Source organism: Ixodes scapularis, unplaced genomic scaffold (genome assembly GCF_016920785.2).
Source record: "Ixodes scapularis isolate PalLabHiFi unplaced genomic scaffold, ASM1692078v2 PGA_scaffold6__148_contigs__length_123643588, whole genome shotgun sequence".
Classification (NCBI taxonomy): Eukaryota; Metazoa; Arthropoda; class Arachnida; order Ixodida; family Ixodidae; genus Ixodes; species Ixodes scapularis.
Window position 1 is genome coordinate 39055437 of NW_024609881.1, and position 24513 is coordinate 39079949.

General features: G+C 46.2%; 1 protein-coding gene across 1 annotated transcript; it reads left to right on the forward strand.

The window, feature by feature from the left end:
- Nucleotides 1-11675: 11675 nt before the first annotated feature.
- Nucleotides 11676-15281, forward strand: LOC120840035. The gene is made up of 4 exons (XM_042294742.1): nt 11676-12197; nt 12258-12474; nt 13681-13761; nt 14887-15281. Exons 1-4 carry the CDS (start codon nt 11850-11852, stop codon nt 15279-15281), a joined length of 1041 nt encoding a protein of 346 aa, XP_042150676.1. The 5' UTR covers nt 11676-11849.
- Nucleotides 15282-24513: the final 9232 nt, after the last annotated feature.

Here is a 24513-nt window from a genome sequence, read left to right on the forward strand (position 1 = left end):
TATTCTAAGAACGCGAACCACTTCACAACGGCAGCCACGAGCGAGTGTTCGATGTTCCGTACAGCCCGCCGGTACAGCCCAAAGATGGAAAATGGCAACTTCCAGGTTTGCCGTCTGCTAGCGGAGTCGTACGCGTGCCCTCTCTCTCGTTTTACCCGGCCGAACCTGCTGAATTTCCCGGATGCATGGAGAGGGCGCTGCTGTCGAACAAAATGCTGCCGCCCAGGGAGCGATAAATGGAGCGGTCTATAGGCTGTATGAAGCGGGCCGCCAGGGCGGCTCTCACTGCATTTGCTGCGCGATTAAACGCTAATTTGGTATGAAATTTCATTGGCCACAAACGACGCAAACTAGGGGTAAAGATCAGTTCAGAAGAGGAGCCAATTTGCGCTGCCATACCGCCAAACAACCAAACCGCAAGCCGAACCTTTTCGCCGAAGGCCTTCGGAATGCTCGAAACCGATCGGATCCTCGAGGCCGTATACGACCGCAGCGCCTCCGCGTATATCCGGGACCTTTAAACGCTCGCCGCTCATCGGTGCCTCATCCCACTACACCTTTCTTGTATGTGCCGCTTTTTCTACCTCTCTGTAGCGGGTATGTCGACGGGTCATTTCTTGTTTCCGCACTTCAAAAACTGCATTTATTTCTTTTCCGATTTATCATACCGAACAAAACCTACTTTTATAAATAATTGAAACTGTTCGCGCCACTTATATTTTGTATTTCGACTAAAAAGAATCTTCTAGCAGCTCTCACGAGTATTCAGCCTACGACAAAAGATATGCACGCTTTCGGCGCCGCGGGCCGCCCCCTAGGTGGAGGAGGTTTCGGCGTCGTCCGGTTGAAATATGACGCACTGACAGTTAGTTACTCTCTCCGTGCCCGCTGGCTTGCCCGAACCCCAAGAGACATGGAAACCGCAAAAAAGGTAGACGCTTAAATATGACTGCAGGGCCACTTAAAGATTCGATGAAATGCCGATACTGGTATGTGCCGATAAGACTTGCTTGAATTCCTGTGAAACGTTCTGATTATTGTTTCTTTACTCACGGAATAAAAAAAAAATGTTTATAATTTTTGTTAAACGTTTTTATAAGTAATTTAATATCTGGATATAATTTATTTGCATCGCTTTAAAAAAAGGTAAAGCGACGTCGGTTTTAGTTTCGTTTCAGGTTCAACTGGGAGCGAAAGTTTACATTGTTAGGCCTATGTCACGGTGTAAGATACACTCTTTAGGAGAGGACACGGCGGGGCTGAATGCTGGGCGCGAGGAATCAGATAGCGTTCGTTCGACGGGTATCCGAAAGGCTACATCTTTCCGCGGCCACCGTGCCGCGGCTGACAGTGTCCCCGGCGGCAAAACGGCGAAACTGTGTGAGAGCCAAAAACATTATCTCGTTGCCGTGACACACCGGTACACCTTGGTCTTTGTGCACATGCGACAACCTCGCTGGAGCTCTACGTGTGTGGAGCATGAGGTGGCACGAGCCGTCTTGTGCACTGCTGCCTGCCTCCTGTGTCTCACATCGTGCCTACGGGTCGACGAGTCATCTGCCGGCGCCGCCTAAAGAGAAAGAGAGAAAGAGAAAGAGAGAGTGAAAAGCGAAATTTATCGGTAGGTCGCGAGGAGCGCGCTGTCCTCACCTGAAGAGTATCTTCTTACACTGTGGCCTACGTACCTTGTAACATCTGACAACTTGTTCGAGCTCGATGGCGGTTGGGAGATGCCAAGAATCGTTGACTCAGTGATCGTGAAGCGGCGGTGTAAAAACGGTATTAAAAGGGTATTACTTGACTATGTTTTATGGAACGGTTCACACTGGCTTCCATTAAATTGAACCGACTGTGTTTATATGTTATTTCTTCTAATTACAGTCTTATTCCCTGCCGAATGTAAAGACGCTTTAGAAATTAACCATATTTTACTGTACTTTTCATTGCGAAATCCAGAGATAGATCTCATCATGTTAATACAGGGACCCACTGCGGGTTATTTCATTATTTTCATCTGGAACGTCACAGACGCTGCGCTCGACAGTTTGCGAGTTTTAAAAAGAAAATTTATGGTCTTTTTACCCCAAAGTTCCTTAACGTTTTCCTAAGATATTTTTGCCAAAACGAATTTTTTTTTTGTATGGCGTGAGCGTGGTTTGAATTTTAGAATGGGCGTCAAATATGCATCAATCAATGGCTGCTTAAAAATAAAATTTTCTTAGAAACGCTTCGCAATTTGTTTAATGAAATTTGAGCGGCTCTTTGCTTGCTGTGATTTCATGATTATGCATTTTGTATTGTTAAATATTTTTAAAGGCAAAAAATGCACGAAAATTAGCACTTTTCCCAATTGTTCATTTTACTATCACTTTTCGCCTGGCAAGTCAGTTTTTTTTTATGGAAACCCTGTATATGTATTAGAATTGAAAAAAAAAATGTTTCAAGTCGTACCACGAACTACTTCAAAGACAAAAAACAAAAAAAGACTAAATTGTTAAGAAGTCCGTCTTGCTGCCTAAACAGCCGCGTATGCTACCCAGAGGTGGTCCAAATAAAAATACGAAATATAACGGCTTTATCAGTACAGTTTATTTTCTTTCCTTTCTGAAAGTTTACTCAAAATAATTTTTGTCTAACTTGACAAAAACAAATATTGTGTTTGAGCTTTCGCGTCGACCCCTGACATTGTTTATTAGCGCCTCTTCTCTTCACCGCGCAACACGCCACTTGACGCGAGAGCTAACAAGCTTTTCACGCACGCAAGCCTATTTTTTGTCGGGAATGCGATTTCCGCAGAAAAATCTGTGAATGCGCATTTTGACTTGCAATTACCTTGCGTATACAGTCACTATTCACAGCTAAAGTGGTTTCTGCCACGGCAGCTTCCACGGCAGCTTCCACTCGCCCGCCTTTTCGGCTCCAAAGAAAACAACTCCAGTTATCGCAAACACCATTTAATCTTATACCAACGTTACTAGATTTCCTCATTTGTGGAACCCCTGCGGAAGGGGGTACCTCCCTTTCTCACTTCAATCCCCCTCCCGTCGTTTGAAGCGCCATCTAGATTTTTGTTTCATAACTGCGTATTCTGTAGAGCAGACCTTGAACGCCACCTAGACGCAGTGTTTCGAAACGTATGAAGACCATATATAGTTACCATAGAAGCCGTCCGACGCGTGGGTCGACGGGAGGCGAGTCGCGGTGAGTGTGGGGGTACTGCTCATGCATGCAGCGTCTATGAGCAATTCCGTAACTCAGGTAATCTAGTAACGTTGGCGATTACTGGCAATTCCCGCGGTGCGCGGGCGAAAAGTGAGCGCAGCTCTCCTGGCGAGCTCGGAGTCTCCGCTAGCAGACGAATTTTCCGCAACGCATTGGTTTTGCCTATCTCCGTGAGAGGGGACCAATCAAAAAGAATTGTCACGGACATTCGCTGCTTTGCATGTTATAAAAGCGGCGCCCCCTCGTGAGTGACGGACATATATATATATATATATATATATGCGTAGGGCAGTTCTTATCCGGGTGAAGAAGCTTGACGGTCGGTGCCAAGTTTCAAGGACGGCGGGACGACGGTTGTAGCTTCTTGAGAGGGGCCGCAGGGTGACTTTGTGTCCGGGCCGGCAGGGGTGACCTATATAGACGATAGCGTACAGTAGTCGAAAGTTACACGCGCAAACTAAAGGGCTGTCATTTTAGTTTGCGCGTGTAACTTTCGTCTATTGTACGCTATCGTCTATATAGGTCACCGTTGCATAGTAAGATCACTGTTGAAAGAGGTGTTCATAAGGGACAATAGAATAGTGAATTCCCTAGGTTATTTATGAATACACTAAAGTTATTTAGAGATTCATTTGATTTCGCCTAAACATTAGAAAGGTGAAAAACAAAAAAAAAGCAAAAAAAACGTACACCGCAAAACGGGAAGTGTTAAATTTAGAAAAAAATTGTTTCGGGTGCCGAAACGCGAACGTCAAAATTCAATTTGCATCTCAGAGTAGGGTCTAGGCCAACTCGTCGAAAGCCAACTCGTCGACGGCCAACTCGTCGGCGGCCCATTCGTCGAATAGGCCCATTCGTCATGGGTCAACTCGTCGAAGGAAAACTCGTCGAAGAGGCCAACTTGTCGCCGCTTTTTTAAAGCCAAATATATATTTTTTTCTTTAAATTTCAAAGCTAACATCGTTCTATAATAATCCGTGTTCTGTCTTTTATATGTAACTCTTCCGTAAAAAAATGTGTACAATTGACGCTCTGCTTAAAAACTGACCTCCAGTCTGCTCTTTCTTGTCGAAGGTAACACCTTGACGCTTTCGCCACTTTCACGGTGCAGTGGGGCAGGGTCACTACGTCGCTCTTGTATCACTGGGGCGCGTGTTAACCTACCCGGCCCATCCGTTCACGCCATTTCCGGCGACAGTCTGCGGCGGCTCATTACAAATTAAGTAATAAAAAAGGTAACAAAGGGACGATCCTGAGATGACACATTTTTCAATTTGTCTAAAGGTTCTCTCTTGTCTTTGCCTTCTTGTATTTTTTCTTTCCATCTTGTCACTAACAAAGGCGCTGACCGTAGTCCAAACACAAATAAAAATTTAGGTTAACAGATAAAAAGGAACCACCAACTTTTACATTGGACCGTCATTGAACCCATTCGACGAATCGCCCTTCGACTAATTTTCCCTTTCGACAAGTTGCCCTTCGACGAATTTCCCTAATACGAATTGCCCTATTCGACGAATGGGCCGTCGACGAGTTGGCCGTCGACGAGTTGGCTTTCGACGAGTTACCCGGATCCCCTCAGAGTAAGCACCTGTTTGTTGATTAAGAAAATATATTGCAATAGTTCAAAATAATAGAAATCATGCTTTCTTTTTTTATCCACTAGCCACCAAACAAGGTCTACAGAGAATGCAAATATCCGAGAAAAAAAAGTTTAATAAAATAAATTTTTTTTGGAATAAGTATTTTAGCCTTCTTTGCAACTCATTCAACTATTTATTTTTTCTTTCCATATACATATTAGTAGGGTGCCTTCATGTGCGCTTTGCTTAAAGCGGCGGTGCACCGATATTCAATTGGAATGTTTTTCACTTTACACGAGCTTACTGGCACCAGTGGGACTCAAGGATGCTCGCACGCAACGCCACTGATCAAGAAACACCTTTGTTGCGCTGTAATTTCGAGGACAAAACCGAGTGTTTTCATTCAATCTCTCCTTCACAAAACCTGATGACGTAGCTGGGCGGTAGCAGTACCTCCCAATGACGATCTTTGAATGCGACTCATAGATTGGACCCGAGTATTGCGTGGGCACTCGATTTGGGCTCGTGATAATCTATAGCTCGAGAAGCATTCGGGTAGTGTCCTGTGTCCAATCACTGCAAGGACGACAACAGCCGAACCATAACAGGCAATGTCTGGAACGCAGCACGTGTCCTGTGCCTTGCCAACCCAAGCGCATAACTATGATCAACAATGGCGGCATATAATCGGCTCCAGATCACGTGGCCGCTTGTTCTGGCTGCGAGTTGAGGGGGTGAACATTTCTCGCTTTTCCTAATTTTTTTCTGCGACTTCGATTGTGTGTGGTGATAAACGAACGGGTATTTTACAGGTCATTAACGTCAGGGATCCGTTCTTGGCCGTATTTGCGCAAAATACAAAAATCGTTGTATCGCCCCTTTAAGGTGGGGACATCTGGCAATTTTGTCCCACACTTTTTTTTTTTTTTGTTCAGATGCGCGTAAAAGAGCGTGTCCCGGCACTCGTTGTGGCGCTGACTGTTCTATGGCGACATTTTGGTTTCGTTGATTTATTTGTATTTTACCCGTGAGCGCGTGCTGTCGGCATCGGGTACTACAAAGGGTGGCATCACCCTAAGCAGAAGGGCATTGAGGCACCCTACATATTAGGATATCTCTGTTCAACCCTGCATGATCTTAGGGTGCTTACAAGCCACGCTTGTAGCGTATGCGAGCGTTTGACCACGCGCGCTACCATAGCACCAGACTTGTACCGTACGCATTACAAGTAATCAAATTACTTGTAATCGATTACTTTTTGGAGTAATTTTTTAATCAGTTGATTAATTTTATTAGGCAGTAATCAGAAGAGTAATCTGGTTACTTTTTGAAGTAATAAAATTACTTGTAACCGTTACAATTTGTCCACAGGACCCCCCCCCCCCCCCCCCGGCACATGCCTTTTTTTTTTATGAAATGACAAAAATAAAATCTTTTTTTTTTTTTTTTTCGAACGGAAAAAAGAAAGATTTTTGCGGAGCTGTAGGAAACGAGGTCAATCTCTTTCTATGCACAGTTTCTGTGAAATATCCGTTTTTTTTTTTCTTTCTTGTTTTTTTTTTTGAGCTTGGACTGGGAGTGGGAAGCCCCAGGAAAGCCACAGTGCGTGACAAAGCCCATTCAGGGCGAAGTTTTAGGAAGCAGAATGTAGCTTTGTGAGTCCTTCGTTCAAACTAGCCCCCTCACGCACACACACACAGAAATAAAAAAAAATAAAAAAAATCCTGCTTAGGATACCTACTCGCAGCCCGTAGGAGAACCAGAACCGAAGAATGCCTAATGCGGGTGCAAAATATAACAAAGGCAGTTGAAATATTTCCTCATTTCCCCTACGTGGTCTTTGTGACAAGCAATGTTTCGAGTTGAGAAGTGGTCGGGGCGATCTCTTCCGCTAATGGATACTACACATGATCCGTTTCAAATCCTGGAGTTGCTGCTCGTTTGTATGACATGCGAGCTCATCCACATGTGAATAATAAAATGGGCGACGCAAACTTTGAGCGACAACCCTTGCTCAAGCTTAACAAGATCTAGAACCCCGTCCGCTCCCCCTCCCCCCCCCCCCCACACACACACACACGCACACACTCTGGCGAACGTCCAAATCATTAAACATCTTCAAACGAATTCTTTGCTTGTGTCCGCATTGTGAAGGTGCAAGGACCACGAAGGGGGAGCCAGTTTTTTTTCTTCAATTCTTGAGCAAATGTGAAATATTGGTTGGAAGTAGTTCATTGTTATGAGCGCTAAAGATGTATCTTCACACAATAAAGTAATCGGAAAAGTAACGATTACTTCTTTAAGTAATGTCCAATTACTTTTGCCGTCGAGTAATCAAGTAATCTAATCGAACACTTTTTAGCCAAGAGTAATAGTAATTGTAATCGATTACTTTTTTTAGTAACGTGTACAAGACTGCATAGCACACACAAAAATAGAATGAACAAAATTATTGCCTTCAGAGCCTTATCAGACCTTTCGCTAGGAGTCTGCTGATGACTAGTTACCCTTTTTTGCAACGCTCAATAAGTGCCGACCAACGGAGCTATCAATTGTAATTCTGTTGTGTCTATGTTTATACAGCGGGAAGTTAGTCAGCTCTGATGGCATCTGGTGTCTTCGTTGGAGATGAAAGACAGTGCAGTATACCGCTGCTTGTTTGACGAATTTAACGTGCATCACGCGATAGTGATACATGACAGCACGACGGTACGATGCTCATCCAGACTGAAACGGACAGAGGCGGTGGATTGAATCCACGATCGTGAGCTTTACAGCTTGAGCTTTCGCTACACACGCTACCAATCCACGAGCAACGAGACATCGCGGTCGAATTCGAGCTCGAGAGAAATACAACAGCAACAGCAAGAAAATCTCCGGTTTGAGGCATTTAGTACTTGTGTCACCATCTTGTTTAACAAGTTGAAAATAAACTTAACAGGGTAATTTTATTAACACAAATACGCAAATACAACAATATTTTGCTTTCTCGTTATGGTCTTAAAATTAAGATTAGAGGCACCCCTAGTTCGTACGGCCAAGCGTTTTGTCACGTTTCTCTTCTAAATAATTGTATTTGCAAAAATGCCTCTAAACACGCTAAAAACAGTCAAACCGGTCATATTTCTGGATTTTATTCAAAATCTCCAGCGCTCTAAAAGAAAAATCCAAGGGTCGTACAACCTTCATTACGTTATCCTAAGTAACCTTCAAAAGAATGAATACTATCGTGCATTCCTGAAACTCAGGTTTGTGTAGCGAAATTTGCCCATTGAGTGACGAGTGGTTGAATCCCCCTTAAGGCTATCAAAAGTAGTAGTAAAACGTGGAATGCATTTAATTTCCGGGAAAAACTATTAATACGCTTAAATATTGCCTCCTACTTCGTTTTTTCAGACGATTATTCATCTCGCGTTGTGGGAATGATCGTTATTTGATTTTTCTCGATTGAGAATAAAAAGGGAAATGCTAACTGCAAAAAAATGTTCTATGTGTTCCAGAATGCAATGCTGTGAAAGCCGATTTACCTTATGGATCTATTATATCTGTTCCTAAACGTGTTCATTGCTTGTGGAGCATTGGGATTTAAGCGGCTAAGGTTCTATGGATTTTTCGTTGTGCAGTGACTAAAAACTCCTCGCTCGCAGGCACCACAAGCCCACGCCTTCCCCTTATAAAATACTCGAATTAAATAACCAAAATAAAGCGTTGAAAAATGCGCGTGCAAGATGCCATTTGTTTCAGGCTTTTGCTTTAGAATAGTTACTGCTGCCATGGCCTCCTCTATACTCACAAAGCCTGATAGTTCGACGACGGAGCCACGGAGTGCCCGGTCGAAGATTTGGATTGCGAAGATCTGGTAGCAAAGAGCATCAAAGAACCATTTCTCAGGGAACCTGGACGTCAGCGCACAGCTTTTGCGGTGGCGATGACCCAAAACACACTTGTTAGCTCGGGAGAAGTACATTTCGGCGTATCGCTTCAGCGGGGGTGAAGCTTATACCCGGACCAGGCGAATTTTTCAGAAGCTCACCAGTCTCCCAGCTGTGTTTGGAGATTTATGTTTGTCCTTTGTCCCTCTTGTTCCCCTTATCCAGGGTTAATTTTCGTCATTCTTGTCCAGCTTGCTTGCACCTTAGCATTTAATTGCATTATAATTATAACCTTAAATTTGCATTCTTCACCCTTGTTGGTGTTAGACTGGTGGCAGCTGATAAAACCCGTTTGCTCTACTGACGTCTAACCCCTGGTTAGCTCAGTTGGTAGAGCGCTCCACCTGTAATGGAGAGGTCCCGGGTTCGATACCCGGACCAGGCGGATTTTTCCAGACGCTCACCAGTCTGCCTGCTGTGTTTGGAGATTTATGTTTGTCCTTTGTCCCTTTTGTTCCCCTTCTCCAGGGTTCATTTTCGTCATTCTTGTCCAGCTCGCTTACACCTTTGCATTTAATTGCATTATAATTATAACCTTAAATTTGCATTCTTCACCCTTGTTGGTGTTAGACTGGTGGCAGCTGATAAAACCCGTTTGCTCTACTGACGTCTAACCCCTGGTTAGCTCATTTGGTAGAGCGCTCCACCTGTAATGGAGAGGTCCCGGGTTCGATACCCGGACCAGGCGGATTTTTTCCAGACGCTCACCAGTCTGCTTGCTGTGTTTGGAGATTTATGTTTGTCCTTTGTCCCTCTTGTTCCCCTTCTCCAGGGTTCATTTTCGTCATTCTTGTCCAGCTCGCTTGCGCCTTTGCATTTAATTGCATTATAATTATAACCTTAAATTTGCAAGCTTCACCCTTGTTGGCGTTAGACTGGTGGCAGCTGATAAAACCTGTTTGCTCTACTGACGTCTAATCCCTGGTTAGCTCAGTTGGTAGAGCGCTCCACCTGTAATGGAGAGGTCCCGGGTTCGATACCCGGACCAGGCGGATTTTTTCCAGAGGCTCACCAGTCTGCTAGCTGTGTTTGGAGATTTATGTTTGTCCTTTGTCCCTCTTGTTCCCCTTCTCCAGGGTTCATTTTCGTTATTCTTGTCCAGCTCGCTTGCACCTTTGCAGTTATTTGCATTATAATTATAATGATTTATTGCCGCATCTCTGAACTATCATTAGCCTCTTCCCGTCCGTTATTCCGCCAAACCAGTCGCTAAATCCGTTTTCGACTCGTCTTTAAGCCTTTATATTCGCCAAGGCAACGTTAATGATTGAGCATGCCCTTCCCAACTTTGCCGCCTTGATAGGGCGTGACTCCGGTGCACTACGTGGCTGACAATTACTAACGTTAGCAGCTTCACTCGGCGGCTATTTCGAGTATCGGTAAAACCGTGACCTACAGGAGCGAGCAAATGCCAAAATATGCAGAGCGTCGTCATGGCCGAGTTCAAAGCCAGTGGTGCTGCGCAAAGCTATAACTATACTAGATATCGGCAGCCTGACTTCGCACAGGAGTCAATGGGTTCTATATATTAAAAGGGCTTGTGGACACTTTCAAACGTAAACAAGAAGAGGTCAGCAAATTGCGGTGGGGTTACTCCCGGCAGTAGGATCCTCATCTTTTTGGTACTTTGATGATCATGCCAGTGGAAAGCACAGAGTTCTTGCAGCCTATGAATTGGAGGATGCGTTAGAACCTCTTCGTACTGTACTCATTCTCAGCAATTTTTTTTTCATTTATATTATCGTGAATTTACCTTTACTAACCAAAATTTCGGCGCGTTTTTTTTTTTTTTTATTTCAACGTCTTATTGTTTTATATAGATAAGGCAAATGTAAGAGGCCAAAAAGAACAGCGCAGCTCAAGTGGAGCAGTCAGCGTTCAATCTGCCGAGAAGCTGAGGGAAAGGTGGAAACGAGACGGCGTGGGGGTGTCAGAACACCGCTTTCTTTTGGAATGAATAGTGGATAGACGTAAAGTTAGCTGCCTCTATCTCCACTGCACACGCCGAACGCGCGAGAACGCGGAACGTTGACGTCAGGGGTTTTGGATCTCGCAATCAAAACGGGTTGTCCAAGTGCAGTTGTCACAAAGACAACTAGCTTTAGGTCAACCCACTAATCATTCTAACCACATATTGGCGTTCTGACGTCTTCCCGCTCTCGTCTCTTTATTTCTCGCAGTGTCTCGACTCATGATGTCACCTGCCATGTAAAGCCCATACCGGCAGAAACACTCCTGTATTTCCTCGATAAGACCAGAATTTGCATTTTATATATTTGGTTTGGTGGTCATTGTAGTGGACCCACGGCAGTTGTCGGAATTCTCGCACGAGTGAATCTAGACAGAACGCCCTTTTGTCGCTGGAGCGCCACATCGTCGCCTCCTTGAATGGCAGATTGGCCTGACAGTGCAAAACGAGCGTCGCTTGCACTCTGCGTGGGGGTTCTGTCTGAGCTCTGAGTGCAGCGAAAGCTAGGCTCGCAAGGTCGCAACCTGGAGAGGTGCTGGTCGTGTTTGCGGCAAGTGCGTCGAAAGCAGCTACCGAAGCTGGGAACTCGGTCTCGCAGCTTTAAAGGACCCGTGAAACGATTTTAACATCGAGAGAACGTGCACCTTATTACCCTTTTTTTGTTTACTTTAGCACAAAGACCATAAAACGCGACTACTTCTCTCGAAATGTCGCAAATGCGCTGCGTAACCGCAAAAACTAAAAGGAACTATTTCTTGACTTGACTTCACGCACGGCAGCCATAGGAACTAACTTTGTGACGTCACGGCGGGTGCTGTTATTGATATCGCTTTTGAACAAGTATATTCTCAGTTTAATGCTAATGTTTAGAAATGATTTCGTTCCAACATAAACAAATGAATCGAAAGTTTTATAATCTTGTTCAGCACACGAAGTTTTCGCAGCGCCATCTCTCCGGAGTAAGTCAAAGCATCCCCTCCCCGCTGCTCCGCTGTCTAGCAACGTTGGTTGCCTGCTACCGGACCAGCGGTGTGATCGACGCGGTATCAAAACCCAAAACAACGTTTCGGCAGCTGCGTGGTTCCTTTTCTTTCTCGTGCGCCTGGTTCGCCTGCCTGCAACTAGCCATTGCGAACATTCGCGATGCCCACCGGTTGCGGTGTTCCGCTCTGCCCCAACCGTAACCAGAAGAATCCCGTGATTCGAGGCAGGAACTTCGTGTACCACTCCTTACCCCGCGAGGAGCCCCTCCGAAGTGCGTGGTGCGGAAGCATCGGCAGGGAGGACCCCGGGAAGGCAGACGTACGCGTTTGTTCGGAACACTTCAACGGCGATAATGACTACGTTCGCATAGCGAGTGTTCTGCGCGATGCTGGACAGACGTTGAAGCGCGTTTGCCTGAAGTCCACTTCTGTGCCTTCGCTTCGACTGCCCCCCTTCGCGAGGTCTACCCAAGCAAAGGAGCCACCGTCGAAACGCCGAAGAACTCTGGTAAGCATGTTACTCATTTCAGTGCAAGTCAGATTGTCAAGGAACATTCTGTTTTTTCAGGGTGATGAGCCGATTGGGGACGCCGGCTGCTCCGAGGATAGTGCTCCGAGTGCGCCTCGTGAGCTCTGCTGCTCGTGCGGTCACCGACCAGCCTCACACGACGCAGCAGTTCAAGTGGACCCGGAGGAAGTGCAAGCGCCTACAAAAGCCCCCCGGCCGCCTGCTAGGAAAGACAAGGCTGTGGGAACGGACCCTCGGCTGGGGAAAAAGTCTGTCGGTAGGCATGAATATTATCGTGGAAATTTGGACCAGTTGGTTTATGATCACGTAAAAAAAAAAAGTGCCAAAAAACACAGGGACGAGAAAGTAGACAGACAAAGAGTGCTCTTGTCTGTCTACTTTCCCCTCCTTGTGTTTTTTGGTGCTTATTTACAAGGTGATGAGTATTATACACGATTAGTTCGACATTTCCATATGAAGACGGCGTTTTTTAAGTCGTGGGTGTGACAAACAATCCAGATATCTATAGCCTTTGTGGATTAAGAACAGCGGGAGGATGGAGAGGAGAAAATTACCTCTTCTCACCGATTGGTATTTTCTTCCTTTCCACTCTCCTCTCAAGCATGTACTCCGCTAATGTGAAGAGAGAGTAAGAGAGAGTTCTCCTGCTATTGTTACCCTGCAACAGACTATATAGATAAGTTCATGTTTAAAGCTCCCGGGTATCACAAGTGTAAATGAGACCGAACTGCAAGGAAGAAGTTGAGGTGCAACCAGTGCATGCAAACGCTTGCATGTACAGGATGTGGCCATAAAAACATTGATATTTAAAACGCCTAGCAAAAATTAGATTTATAACATGCACATCTGAAAATGGGTGCATCAACGTTGCTTCCCTGAAAGTTTTGTCTAATTGTTTTTTTAAGGGGTTGACTTGGGAGTAGTGAGTTACTTAAAATAAAACAAAAAGGCCGCAGTGCATTTTCTCTGGCCTATAGTGGTCATTTTCTGTCTACATATTGGTTTGCATGTGTTTCAGGGTGGCCTACTCAATGCTAAAAGCTTTTTTTTTAATTGATTGCAATTATTTTGATCGTTGTCAGTGTTTCCTGATACATTCTTGGCATTTTTGTGTTCAGTACGCCACCTAGCAGCAAGGGCTCGAGCCGCTGCGCAGACGGAATGTACTGCTGCCGTTTTTGTCCGATTTTTAAACATTCATATACTATTCAAAGTTTATGCCTGAAACAATTAAATAAAAAACTTGAGACGAAATGCCCTTGTGCCCAATTTTAGGTGAGTATATTTGAAATTCAATTTTTACTAGGCAGTTCAAACATGAAGGTTGTTACAGTCATGTCCTGTACAATCCAAGGAAGTCTTGCTGAGAAATGTAGCTCCCGCCAGGGCTCAATTTTCCTACAGCAGACACAAAGTGAGGCATAATGAGCAATCGGACTGTGTCAATCTTCCTTCCCTTCAGGCACGCAGGGAAACACCTATGCCAAGGTGGTGACAACTCAGTCGGCGCAGACTGAAGAGTTGGAGCTACTTGGCACCGCAAGTACCACCACCATCATCACCACCGCCGCCGCCACTGCCGCCGCCACCCCCGCCCCCGCCGCTGCCGCCGCCGCCACCGCTGCCGCTGCTGCCGCCGCCGCCGCCGCTGCTGCCTCTTCAGTGCCACCAATGAGACCCGCCTTAGCACCTGCCACTCCTGTACCCACGGAGACGGTTCGGACCCCAGTGCTAGATCATCCAGACGACAGCGCGGATCCTTTGTACGAGCCATTTGTGGAGCGGAGCTTCATCGAGTAAGAATGCTTTCATCCTTAAACTAAACGGGCTGATTTACGCTCTGTCTAATGCAACAGCACCAAAGGAAGTGAGGCCAAAAATTTGGCAGTCGCTAAGAAATTAGAATGTGTGACACACCCTGAATCAGGCACATAACCAGGATGCGCCCATGGCAAAGTGTCATAGGTAGGGAAGAGGGAGAGGAGGTTCCGAGACTGACCTGTTTCTAGTGGCACTGGATTATGTGTAAGCTATAAGTGCTTGCCCCTGAAATGCTAGGAAAGCATCAATGTTTTGTTAGCTTTGTAGGTTTTTAAGGAGAGCATGAGCATCTCAGTTTCTTTAGCGCGCTCGATTTGATTTGTTCCCCTATTATAATGTCGACAGCACACCTCTCGTGCTCAAGCTCACCTCTAGTTAAAGCTGTCTTATGTTCTGACCAAAGTTTTTAGACCAAAGGCATCTAGAGACTGTGCCAGTAGTCTAAGTTTAACGAGCACCTGTATAACAAACAAACTGTATTGACGTTCCACACTGATATTGCGTCGGAACATTGTTATTGCAAGTTTGAACTACTAATAAAATAGTGATAAAATGCAGTTAAAATTGTGAAAATAGTGCAAGTTTAAGCTTCTGATAACGTAGTAATATGAAATTTTTTTCTTTAAATTTTCATATCACTATTTTATTAGTAGGTCAAATGCTTAAATGAATTTTTGACAGCGTTCATCAATTTCGCCTTACTATAATTGAGATATTTATACCTATATACTTGAATGATTGGTGCCTTCTGCAATATGTAAAATATTATTTTGTAACGTTGCATCTCAGCTAAGCTAGTTCACAAGCCCTCACACTAGATATTTTTTCAGGGATGACCCTATCACAGGCGAGGAGCCAGCTCACAAGGAACGGAAATTCATCGTGTTCGAGAGCAGACTCCGACAGCTGTTTAAAGTCTGCAAGACCTGCTACAGGCCATGTAAGGTGTCCACTTCGACGAACACCACCCTTCTCACGGTTCACACACTCTGCCCTGCTGGGCACTCCCATCGCTGGGACAACATGCCGTCCATCAAAGGCAGGGCTCTGGGCACCCTGCTGCTGTCGGGAGCCATACTGTTCACGGGGTCATCTCCAACGAAGACGCTGCGCTTGTTCGAGCGCATCAACCTCCAGGGGATGTGCGAGAAGACATACTTCAACTATCAGCGAACAATCTTGTGCCAAGCCATCGAACAGGTGACAATTAATGAGATCAGTTTTTTCCTGACATGTTCTTGATCCCCAATGCAGTGTCGCTTTATATGTTTATGCCAGTATGAAACATTTCAAAACTTTTTGCAACAGGTGTGGACAGACGAGCAGGGCAAGCTGCTGGATGAGCTTCGTGACCAGCCACTGGACCTTGCTGGTGATGGGAGATGCGACTCCCCCGGCTTTTGTGCCAAATATCTCACTCCCTGTTTGTGGGTCACGTGAACAAGATCCTTCACTTCGAACAGGTTCAGGTTGGAGAGGTAAGGAATGGCATGCAATTACCTTATTGTGGAGGTGAGGGATGCATGAAACCACCTTATTGTGGAGGTGAGGAATGGATGGAACCACGTGATTGTGGAGGACTTTTTGGGCTGATAACCTTTTGAAACAGAATAGTACAGTAGAGCACACACTACAGCCTACTGCTACATTTTTGTCTTTGTGATACACACTTGAAGTCTATAGCTCTTCTCATCTAGAATGAAATAGGTGAAAATTGTTAAGGCTGCAGGTTACCTGACATAGGTACACTCATCTTCACAGTGAGGGTGAACAAGCTAAGTCGTTGGGTCGTCACCACCAGTGCGTCAAAATCATGCCAGCGGCAACAAAGGCACAGAGAAGGTGCGTCACCTTCAAAGGTGACGCACCTTTGAAGCGCTGCCAGAGGCAGTCGAACAACAGAGCTTGTTCACCCTCATATCTGAGGATGTCTGTACATCTGAGATAATCGTTGCTGATACTGATATTTGAAATATGTTGTTCCATTTTACACTGAATACACAGTGCGAGACAGTCCGCAACAGTGGACAGATGGAGAAAGAAGGCCTGGTGCGGTCCCTGGACTTCCTCAAGAAGAAGGACATCACTGTGCGGTCTCTGACTACAGACAGACACCGTTCCATTGGGAAACACATGAGGGAGCAGGAACCAGGCATCCTGCACTACTTCGACGTCTGGCACGTCTCAAAAAGTAAATGCAATTTGTTAGGACCTCATGCCACTGTATGCAAACAAAGAAACCATACTGCTTGCCAACATAGCAGAGTGGGTATTGCTCACCGAAAGTTTTCTGCAGTATCATATTTGCACTTTTTTGCATTGTATCTTAAAGTGTTTTGATGGGATGAAATTTGACCACTTAGATTAGGGCCCCAATTGATAGGGCCCCAATAGAGCACGCCTTACTACAGCAGAATTTGAGAGCCCATCACAAACCGTGTTCCGACAGAAAATTAACAAAAACATATTGTTTGTTTTATAGTATTGCCAGCCGCCAGTGCTCAATCAGAGCAGTTGTTGCTAACAGTGCATTTAACACATCTATATACAATGGTTACCTATGCAATTTGTTTAGCGGCATTAGGTCTTTATAGTCTGTCCCCTTAAAATATTTTGTCTTGCGGGTCTTTTAAAGGAATGCTGAATTGCTTGCTTGTGCCCTTCTGAAACCAATGTTTTCCCATGTGCTTCGTGAACTCTCATTGCTTGCTTCTGCTCATTTTGCACTGGGATGCCAGCACCATCCAATTATTGTTGGGAGGAATTGTTATTCGCGGCAAGAATTGCGCTAGGGGCGCTTTAGCAGTCCTCACATGCCCGTCATCTATTGGCTCGGTCAGAACTCGGAGAGCCAATCACAGCGACCACCGGAGGAAGCTCGGAGGATGACGAGGCCAAAAGCATGCTTAGATCAAAATATGAAGACAAAATTTTGACCTCGTCATCCTCACTCTGGGTTGCGAGACAATCTACCAGGTGGTGATTCCCAAACTTCTCAACGCGAATAGAGCATAAAATATGTTTCCGTCTCTATGTGCGCCTTCCTGTAAAGTGAATTATTCTCCAATATGAGCGGTGTCAGCAAGCCTATTCTATCTTCAAGAACTATCTTTATGCAGACTACAAGTTAGAAGGACCAGAAAGATTGCACTAATTTTGCTCGCTCGTCGAACTGCAGGCATCAAGAAGAACCTGAACGTGGCAAGCAAGGGGCAGGACTGTGGTGCACTTGCTCTGTGGGCACAGCCAGCTTCAAGCCACATCTACTGGTGCGCGGCAGCTAGCCGTGGCAATGGTGACCTCCTTGTGGACGCCTGGACAAGCCTAACCAGGCACGTCATCAACGTCCACAAAGACCATCCTGGGATGTACACCCGGTGCTTTTATTCGCCCATTGAAGAAGGCGAATGGATGGAGCCAGGTAAGGAGGCAGTTCACATACCTAATCAGACTTACTTTTTCGTCCATATTTGGTGTTTGTTGTAGGGTTGTGTGAATAGTGGATCGAATCGAATAGCGCTGCGTCATTCATAGCCTTGACAATACAAGGGAAAGCCCAGACAACCGGTTCTTTCAACAGTGCAGAAGCTAGGGATGACGCTGCGCTATTCGATTCAAGCCACTATTCACACTACCCTAGTTTGTTGCTTTGTCTGGCCTTTTTCAAACTAGGGGACAACCGGAGAAGCTCTAAACCTTTTTTTAATGCATCTCTCAATATTCCCGGGCTTTACAGGAACGCAATTTATTTGTTGTCATTTCTGTTGCTTGTGCGAGCTAGCCAGCTTTGACAGTCCTGAAAAGTTGGGGGAAAAGCGTGCCAAAAGTGGTCGCCATGACTACCTTACTCATGTCCGCGAGGGCTGCTGCAGGACGATTAATTAATAATGGTAGAGCACCAGTGCACCTAGAAGAGCACATCAACTCAGTACGTCACATCAAAATGAAAGTGGTACACTGTCTGGATTTTTTATTGAAAAGTACAGCAAGAGGAAAGAAAAATTATGCATTTAGTGCACTATATTTTGTACAAACATGTTTCAAAAAGCGTATTTTGTTAATGCATATTCACCAAAAAGAAAGGTAAACTTTTATCTGCACTTATATTCATTGATAAAAGCTGAAAATTTCATTTCCAAATAAAAACCGGAAAGGTTGCCATAATTGGAAGAAAAATAAAAAATAAAAATGCCGCAGCCTAAACATTAGTTACAAAGGATACTACCTTCAATAAATACAACAAGGTTTACCAACAACTCAGCGTAAAAGTACCAATCTTTTGGTAATTACTGTTTGCTCCGACAAGCTGAGATCCCATTTTTTATTGGTTCAGAAACGCCTGTCCATGCAAAGTTTGTGGACATCGTGACGAGGAAGCAGCTGCTGAAGGACCTGCAACAGCTGTCCCCGGACACACAGACTTATGCCCTGGAGTCTTACCCCAGTGTCCTGAACGGCTTCGCAGCGAAAGCGTTTGCCTTCAACACAGGAGGCATGGTCGCCAGGTATGTTGTAAAAATTTTAGGGGTCTAGAAGAAGATCCTCAGGTTGCCTGCCGTTTTATGCTAAAATATCATAGCCCAGACTTGTCTTGTGTGTTTCCTGAGTTTTGTGACAGTTTTGTCACAATGTCGTAATTTTGTACCTTAATCATTCTATTATAACCTCCTAATCAGTCACAACTGCAGTATGGCTGTGCTTTATCAAAATGAGTAGGTTTGCAAAGCATCTAACACATGTGCAAATATGAACACACTGATTCACGTGATGAAGCTAGCTTCATCGTGGCTGCGGAATGCTTGAGAATCCAACAGTAAGATATAGCAAAACAGATTGTTTGACCACATTCCCTATTCGTCCAGAACGCGCGTTGCAGCGCTCCACTACAACGAAAACAGCAGCAGGGGCCAGGCCATCACACAAGCGGGTGAGATGCAGTGGAAGATGGCATCTCCCAAGGCAAGGAAGGGACACCACAGCGTCAATCCCAGGATGACAAAAGCCACATATGGTAATATAAGAAGAATTCTACTGTTCAGAGATACCTTTACTTTTCCCTACAAAATTTTGATGTTTGGAGTTACAGTGTAGACCGCATATAACGTATGTCGTGGGAGTCGCGAAAATCCGCATTATAAGCGGTACCGCGCTATAACCAAAACACCAATTTTTCAGGCCAAAATACATGCCATAAGACAACTTACCTTTGTAAAAGAATTTATTTTATGTTAGATGAATAATAAAGCTTAGTTTGAGGAAAGTCTTCATTTCACCAGACTAGTACACCTCTCTCAAGTGTGTCACACATTTTGAAAGAAATGAGTGACTTTTGCCTGGCACAGCCTTTCAACGGCGTCGCGGGTTGCGGACGGACGTTGCGAGCATTCAGGATTGCTAACCCTAATCACTTTTCTCCGGCGATGAAAACGCGTGAAAATTCGCACCTTTTATACGGTACGCGCCAGTAATACCTTCAACTTGAGCACAGGCATGAAATGCTCCAAATAAGAAATCCGGACGATGTTCGCAAACACTAATGCTTAGAAAGCACCACTGCAGCCGAAGTAAACAAACACGACGACACGGGCGTTTCTGCCGTCTTGAGAGTGCCGCCACGACATCACCGCACGAGTAGGTGGATCTTCCCTTCTAGTACGTGCTGGGTTATCATAGCGACGCACAACGAAAATTCCCAGTCAAGGATAGCGCTTTTCCGCGGAACGATGAGCTTCCACCACGCCGTCTACGTCGACGATCACAACCGACGCTATGTTTGCGGGTAGAAGAAGCCAGCCCGCGAGCGGTATGCAACACGCGCGACCAGTTCTCGACCTGCAATTGGTCTGTCGTTGCGGTTGTTTCCAACACAGCGGAGGGACGCACGCACGTGAACGACACGTGCGTGCGTCCCTCCGTCGCTATGGTGACTGAAGCCTCTCTCTTCCCTTCTCCCTGCTTCTTCGAGCAACCTCCTTGCCCTGCGAGTGCCGCTTGCGGCTAGCGCCGTTATCTAGTGTCGCACAGGGAATCCAATCGCAATTCGGCTGACAAATAATATTTTAAACATCAAGTCGGGACAACACTCCTCTCGAACCCTTCCCTATCACTTTAGGAAAGAGAGATCCACTTGCATGGTGGGGAGCTGCCCAGCTTGCACGGCGCTACAGGTTTAAATTGACCTTTTGCCTGACCCTCTCTTCCGTCTCAAACTTCCTCCACGGAGTGCCAAGAAGCCCCCAACCTCCCCGGCTCAGCAGCCCAAGCTGCTGTCGACAATTGACACATCGTAGACCAGAGACCTCTACACGGTCATCGCGCTTCCCTCAATCGTCCCGTTTCCCCAACCTCCCCCTTCGTCCTCCTATTTCTATCCCCATCGGCTTTCCCGAGGCAAGTGCTGAGCAGCTAGCCGCTCCAGTAAATTTGTAGATGCAAGTCACAAGGTGTGTTGTGTGTTTCGTTTTGTTACATGCCTCTTTCGTTTTAAATCAAGGAATTCTAACATACATGTAGTTCAAAATCTGCTCAGTTAAAAAAACCTCAAGCACTCACAGATATGGTCAGACAACGCTGCGAAACTCATCAAACATTTGATGTTGGGCTACTAAGCCTTTTTTACTTCCGAACATAAATCTCCCTACGTTCTCATTTTTGTGAAAAACTGGAAGCCCTACTCTAATCTCATTTCCTCATCTCATTTTGGCAGAATCATGTGCCTTCCGATGCGCACGATTCCCCACAGTTGACATAATGCCCAATATTACAACTACTTTTGCAGATTACGTCGCAAAGCTCCTGACTCGGTCTGTGGAACTCTGCAAGACAACGTTGCCCCTGAAGGAAGCTTTCAAGCTTGATGCGGAGACACCACGTCCACCCTGCATGAGCGAGAGCTTCGAAAGGCCGTCAAAGGAAGACCTTGTTGCAGCCAGGCTCAGCCGTTTTGCAAAACAAGTGGCAAGCATAACCGGGTGACTTAGCACGAGCGAGTTTAGTCTTGTGAAACCTGCTGTTAGGGTTCTTGTCTTGATTGCTTCCAGGAGCTGTAAATGCAGTAACACTTTCACTCCAAGACTCGTTGATGGAATGAGTGGTGTCATCGTAAGTGCCACTCAGCTTGTGACGATGCCACTCATTTTTACAAGCTTTTGAATGCCGAGCAAAGACCGACTTTATTACCACGATCGTGGCTCCACTCGAGGTGCTGCTTAGCATCAGGACTTCTGGGTACCTTAAGTGATAGTCGACAATAACGATGAAGACCTGCTGCTAATGAAACAGGTCCGCACCAGCGACGGTCCCATAGGCGAGCAGGGTTGCCAGACGAGATGAGCTGTTTTGCCAGTTGCGCTCTTTTCTTGGCACATTATTTGCAAACACTCACCAGGGATGCGATCTGTGCATTGATGCCTGGCCACCAGGCAGAGTCATGAGCTCAGCACTTGCACTTGACAACTCCATGGTGCCCGTCATGTATCACCCTCATTATTGTTGGTCGTAACTCGGCAGGTATGAGGAGCCTCGAGCCCTTCGGAAGAAGTCCTTTGCAAAGCGACAGCTCGCCTTGGAGAGACCAATACTTGGACAGATTGAGGGGCAGCTTGTGCTTCTTCGGCCATCCAACCTCACAATACCATGTGAGTGTACAGCACTCTCCGTCAGTCTGTTGCATAGCTTGGATTTTCTTGGGGTGAAGTGGGAGGTCAGCAGACGCGTCTTCCGGTGCTGCACTTGCAAAGGTGCCCGGGGAGCCCTTCCCTTGTCTTCAGACCCAGTTCTCTGTGGAGCTCTAGGGAGTGTGTCTGCCATTGCCAGTAGTTTCCCCGGCACAACTGGTACTGCATCAGCTTTAAACGAAGGCGCTGGATGCGGGGAGGACGTCCCTACGCTGAGCTGCAAACCACGTATGAGCTCGTCAAAACGTTCAGCCACGCCGCTGCCAAAGCCGTATCCTCCGTCTTGCTGTGGCAGATCTCTGTCGGGGTCATGGCCCAAGATGCAAAGGCAAATGCCCTTCTTTCTCCAGAAGGTTGCTCTTGAAGGAGTATCCATCGAGACCGAAGGAGCTGGCATCTGCCGAAACTGTTGTGTACTACACCGGGTTGTAGTTGGCGAGACAGCAGTCTGAACTCTGGAAGTTCTTCGCGCGTAGGAATGCTGCCGCCTGTTCGGAACCCCAGCCCCATACATCTGTTGCTCTTCGACAAAAGTGCTCGGGGATGCGCGGCACGAAATGTGCAACATGGTTTACCATTTCAAGTAATCTTCGCACACCTGTGACACTCTCAGGCCTTTCCGTCACCTGTACAGCCTGAATCTTCCTGAGATCCGGCTTCACGCCTTCTGCTGATATGACGAGTCCAAGGAAGTTGACTGCGGACACTCCAAACACACATTTATCTTTTTTGAGGGTGATGCCTGCCTTTGATAGTCGGGAGAGCACTTGACCGCGTTGCGTGTCGTGCTCCTCTTGCGTCCGTCCAAAGACAAGTATGTCATCAATCATGTTGATGCACCTGTCTTGTCCTCTCAGAATGCATGCCATTTGCTTCTGGAAGTACTCTGGTGCCAACGTAAATCCAAAAGGCAAACAGCAGAAGCAGAAGCGGACAAAGGAAGCGATGAAAGCGGTGTACTCCTGACTTTCCTTGACAAGTTATACCTTCTGAAATCCAAAAATAGCGTCCAACTTGGCAAACACCCTCTCTTCACTCAAAAGTACGAGAACTTGGTTCACTCTAGGGAGCATGTGCCTTTCTCCGAGGACGACCTCGTTGAGCTTCGTAAGGACAGTGCAGGGGTGGTGACTTCCAGAAGCCTTCAATCGGAACAACTGTTCCTGCATACTATGGGGTCTGGCCTTCAACCCGACAAATGACTCCCTGCCACGTCCACACAACCTCTCGTTGGGGAATTGGTGTACGACTCGACACACTCAGTAAGAATGAACTAGATTTGGATTCAAGCTAGGTTGTGTACTCGTCAGGTAGCATACCCAGACCTGCGAAGGGCTCAGTGAAGCCTGGCTTGACTGCAGGCTTAGCTACAGTGTCAAGGAACTTGACCTGAAGGTTCTGTATGGCAGGGAAGCCCAGCAAAGGAGTTCTGAGAGACTGGACAACATAAACCTGCTGCTTGGAAGTCTTGCCGTTTCACCACAGTGTCAGTGAGAGAGCACCCCGCACTTTAAGCGGATGGTTTCCCGGTCCATAAATGGCGTTTTCAGCCGTTGTCAAACTATCCGGAAACTATCCGGAGCAGCTGTCACGTCAACTCCTGAGTCCACTTTGCAAGACGCAGTATAGTTGTTGACGGGGACTTCAACAAACTTAGCCCTTTCTCCGGCATCGACTGCAGAAAGCTGCAGAGTGTCTACTTTAGCTTGCTTTTTCATGCGGGAGCGACAGACCTCTGCGGAGTGCCTTTCCTTGCGGTAAAAGTTGCACTTGACTTACGCGCGGGACTGTTTGCATGAGGATGAGATGAGCATCCGCAGAATAAACAAGAACCAGGCTGGCCATTAACACTGGTCGTGACCAGCGTTATTAGCGTTAGACTGAGTCCCGCGTTGCTTCTGACAACCTCAAGAGCTTGGTCGTGTCGAGGTTGACACCTTGACTTTCTGGAGTTGCTGATGTACCCTTGCCTGCCGCGGTTGCCATTTCTTTGTCTGTGTATTCGGCTTGGCACGCTTGCACCTATGTGTCCTTGAGCATGAGGTTCGGGTTTCGTCCAAGATTGTCTGAAAGCTGAGAGTCCTGGGTTCCGACGACCAAACGATCCCTTACGAGGCGTTCCTCGACCTCTAGGGAGTCATAGTTACACTGCTTGACCAGGGGCATCAGCTCCACGTGGAACGCGTCGACACTTTCCTCAGGTTGTTGGACCCGCCAATGGAATCGCAACGATTCATATACTTTGTTCACGGAGTATACGAAGTGCTCAGTGAAACGCTGTACCACGACGTTGTGGACGCCTTAACGGACAGGGAAAGGGCTGCAGCAAGCATCGGTCCTCCGAGCCCATGCATTACAATAACAGCCGTATCTGAATATCTTCAGGTGCCGAGGAAAGACAGGATGCGAAGGCTTGGCCTTCGTACTGCGATGGCCAGGAGGGCCACAGCCACTGGATCTCTCCGAACGAACTGTCAATTTTCGACAAAACCTCAAGATGGGGAAAAGATGAGGGACGATACAAACACTGTGTCAGGCACAGCTGCATTTTAGTCGACAGAAGATCATGGTTTTATAGGGTTCAAGTGCCCAAAAAACAGTGAAAGGAGAAAACTCGCTTTAAACCTTAATTAAGATTTTCAAATTGTGCCGTGCACAGGAATCAAGAAGACTTGCACATCACAGTTGCTAGTTAAACTAACTCCAACTTGATTATCAAGTTGGCTATCAAGCTTTTGAAGGGCAGCTTTTTGTTTGTGTGTCTGTTGTCGTATTGTGTAAGATGTAGCAACAAATAA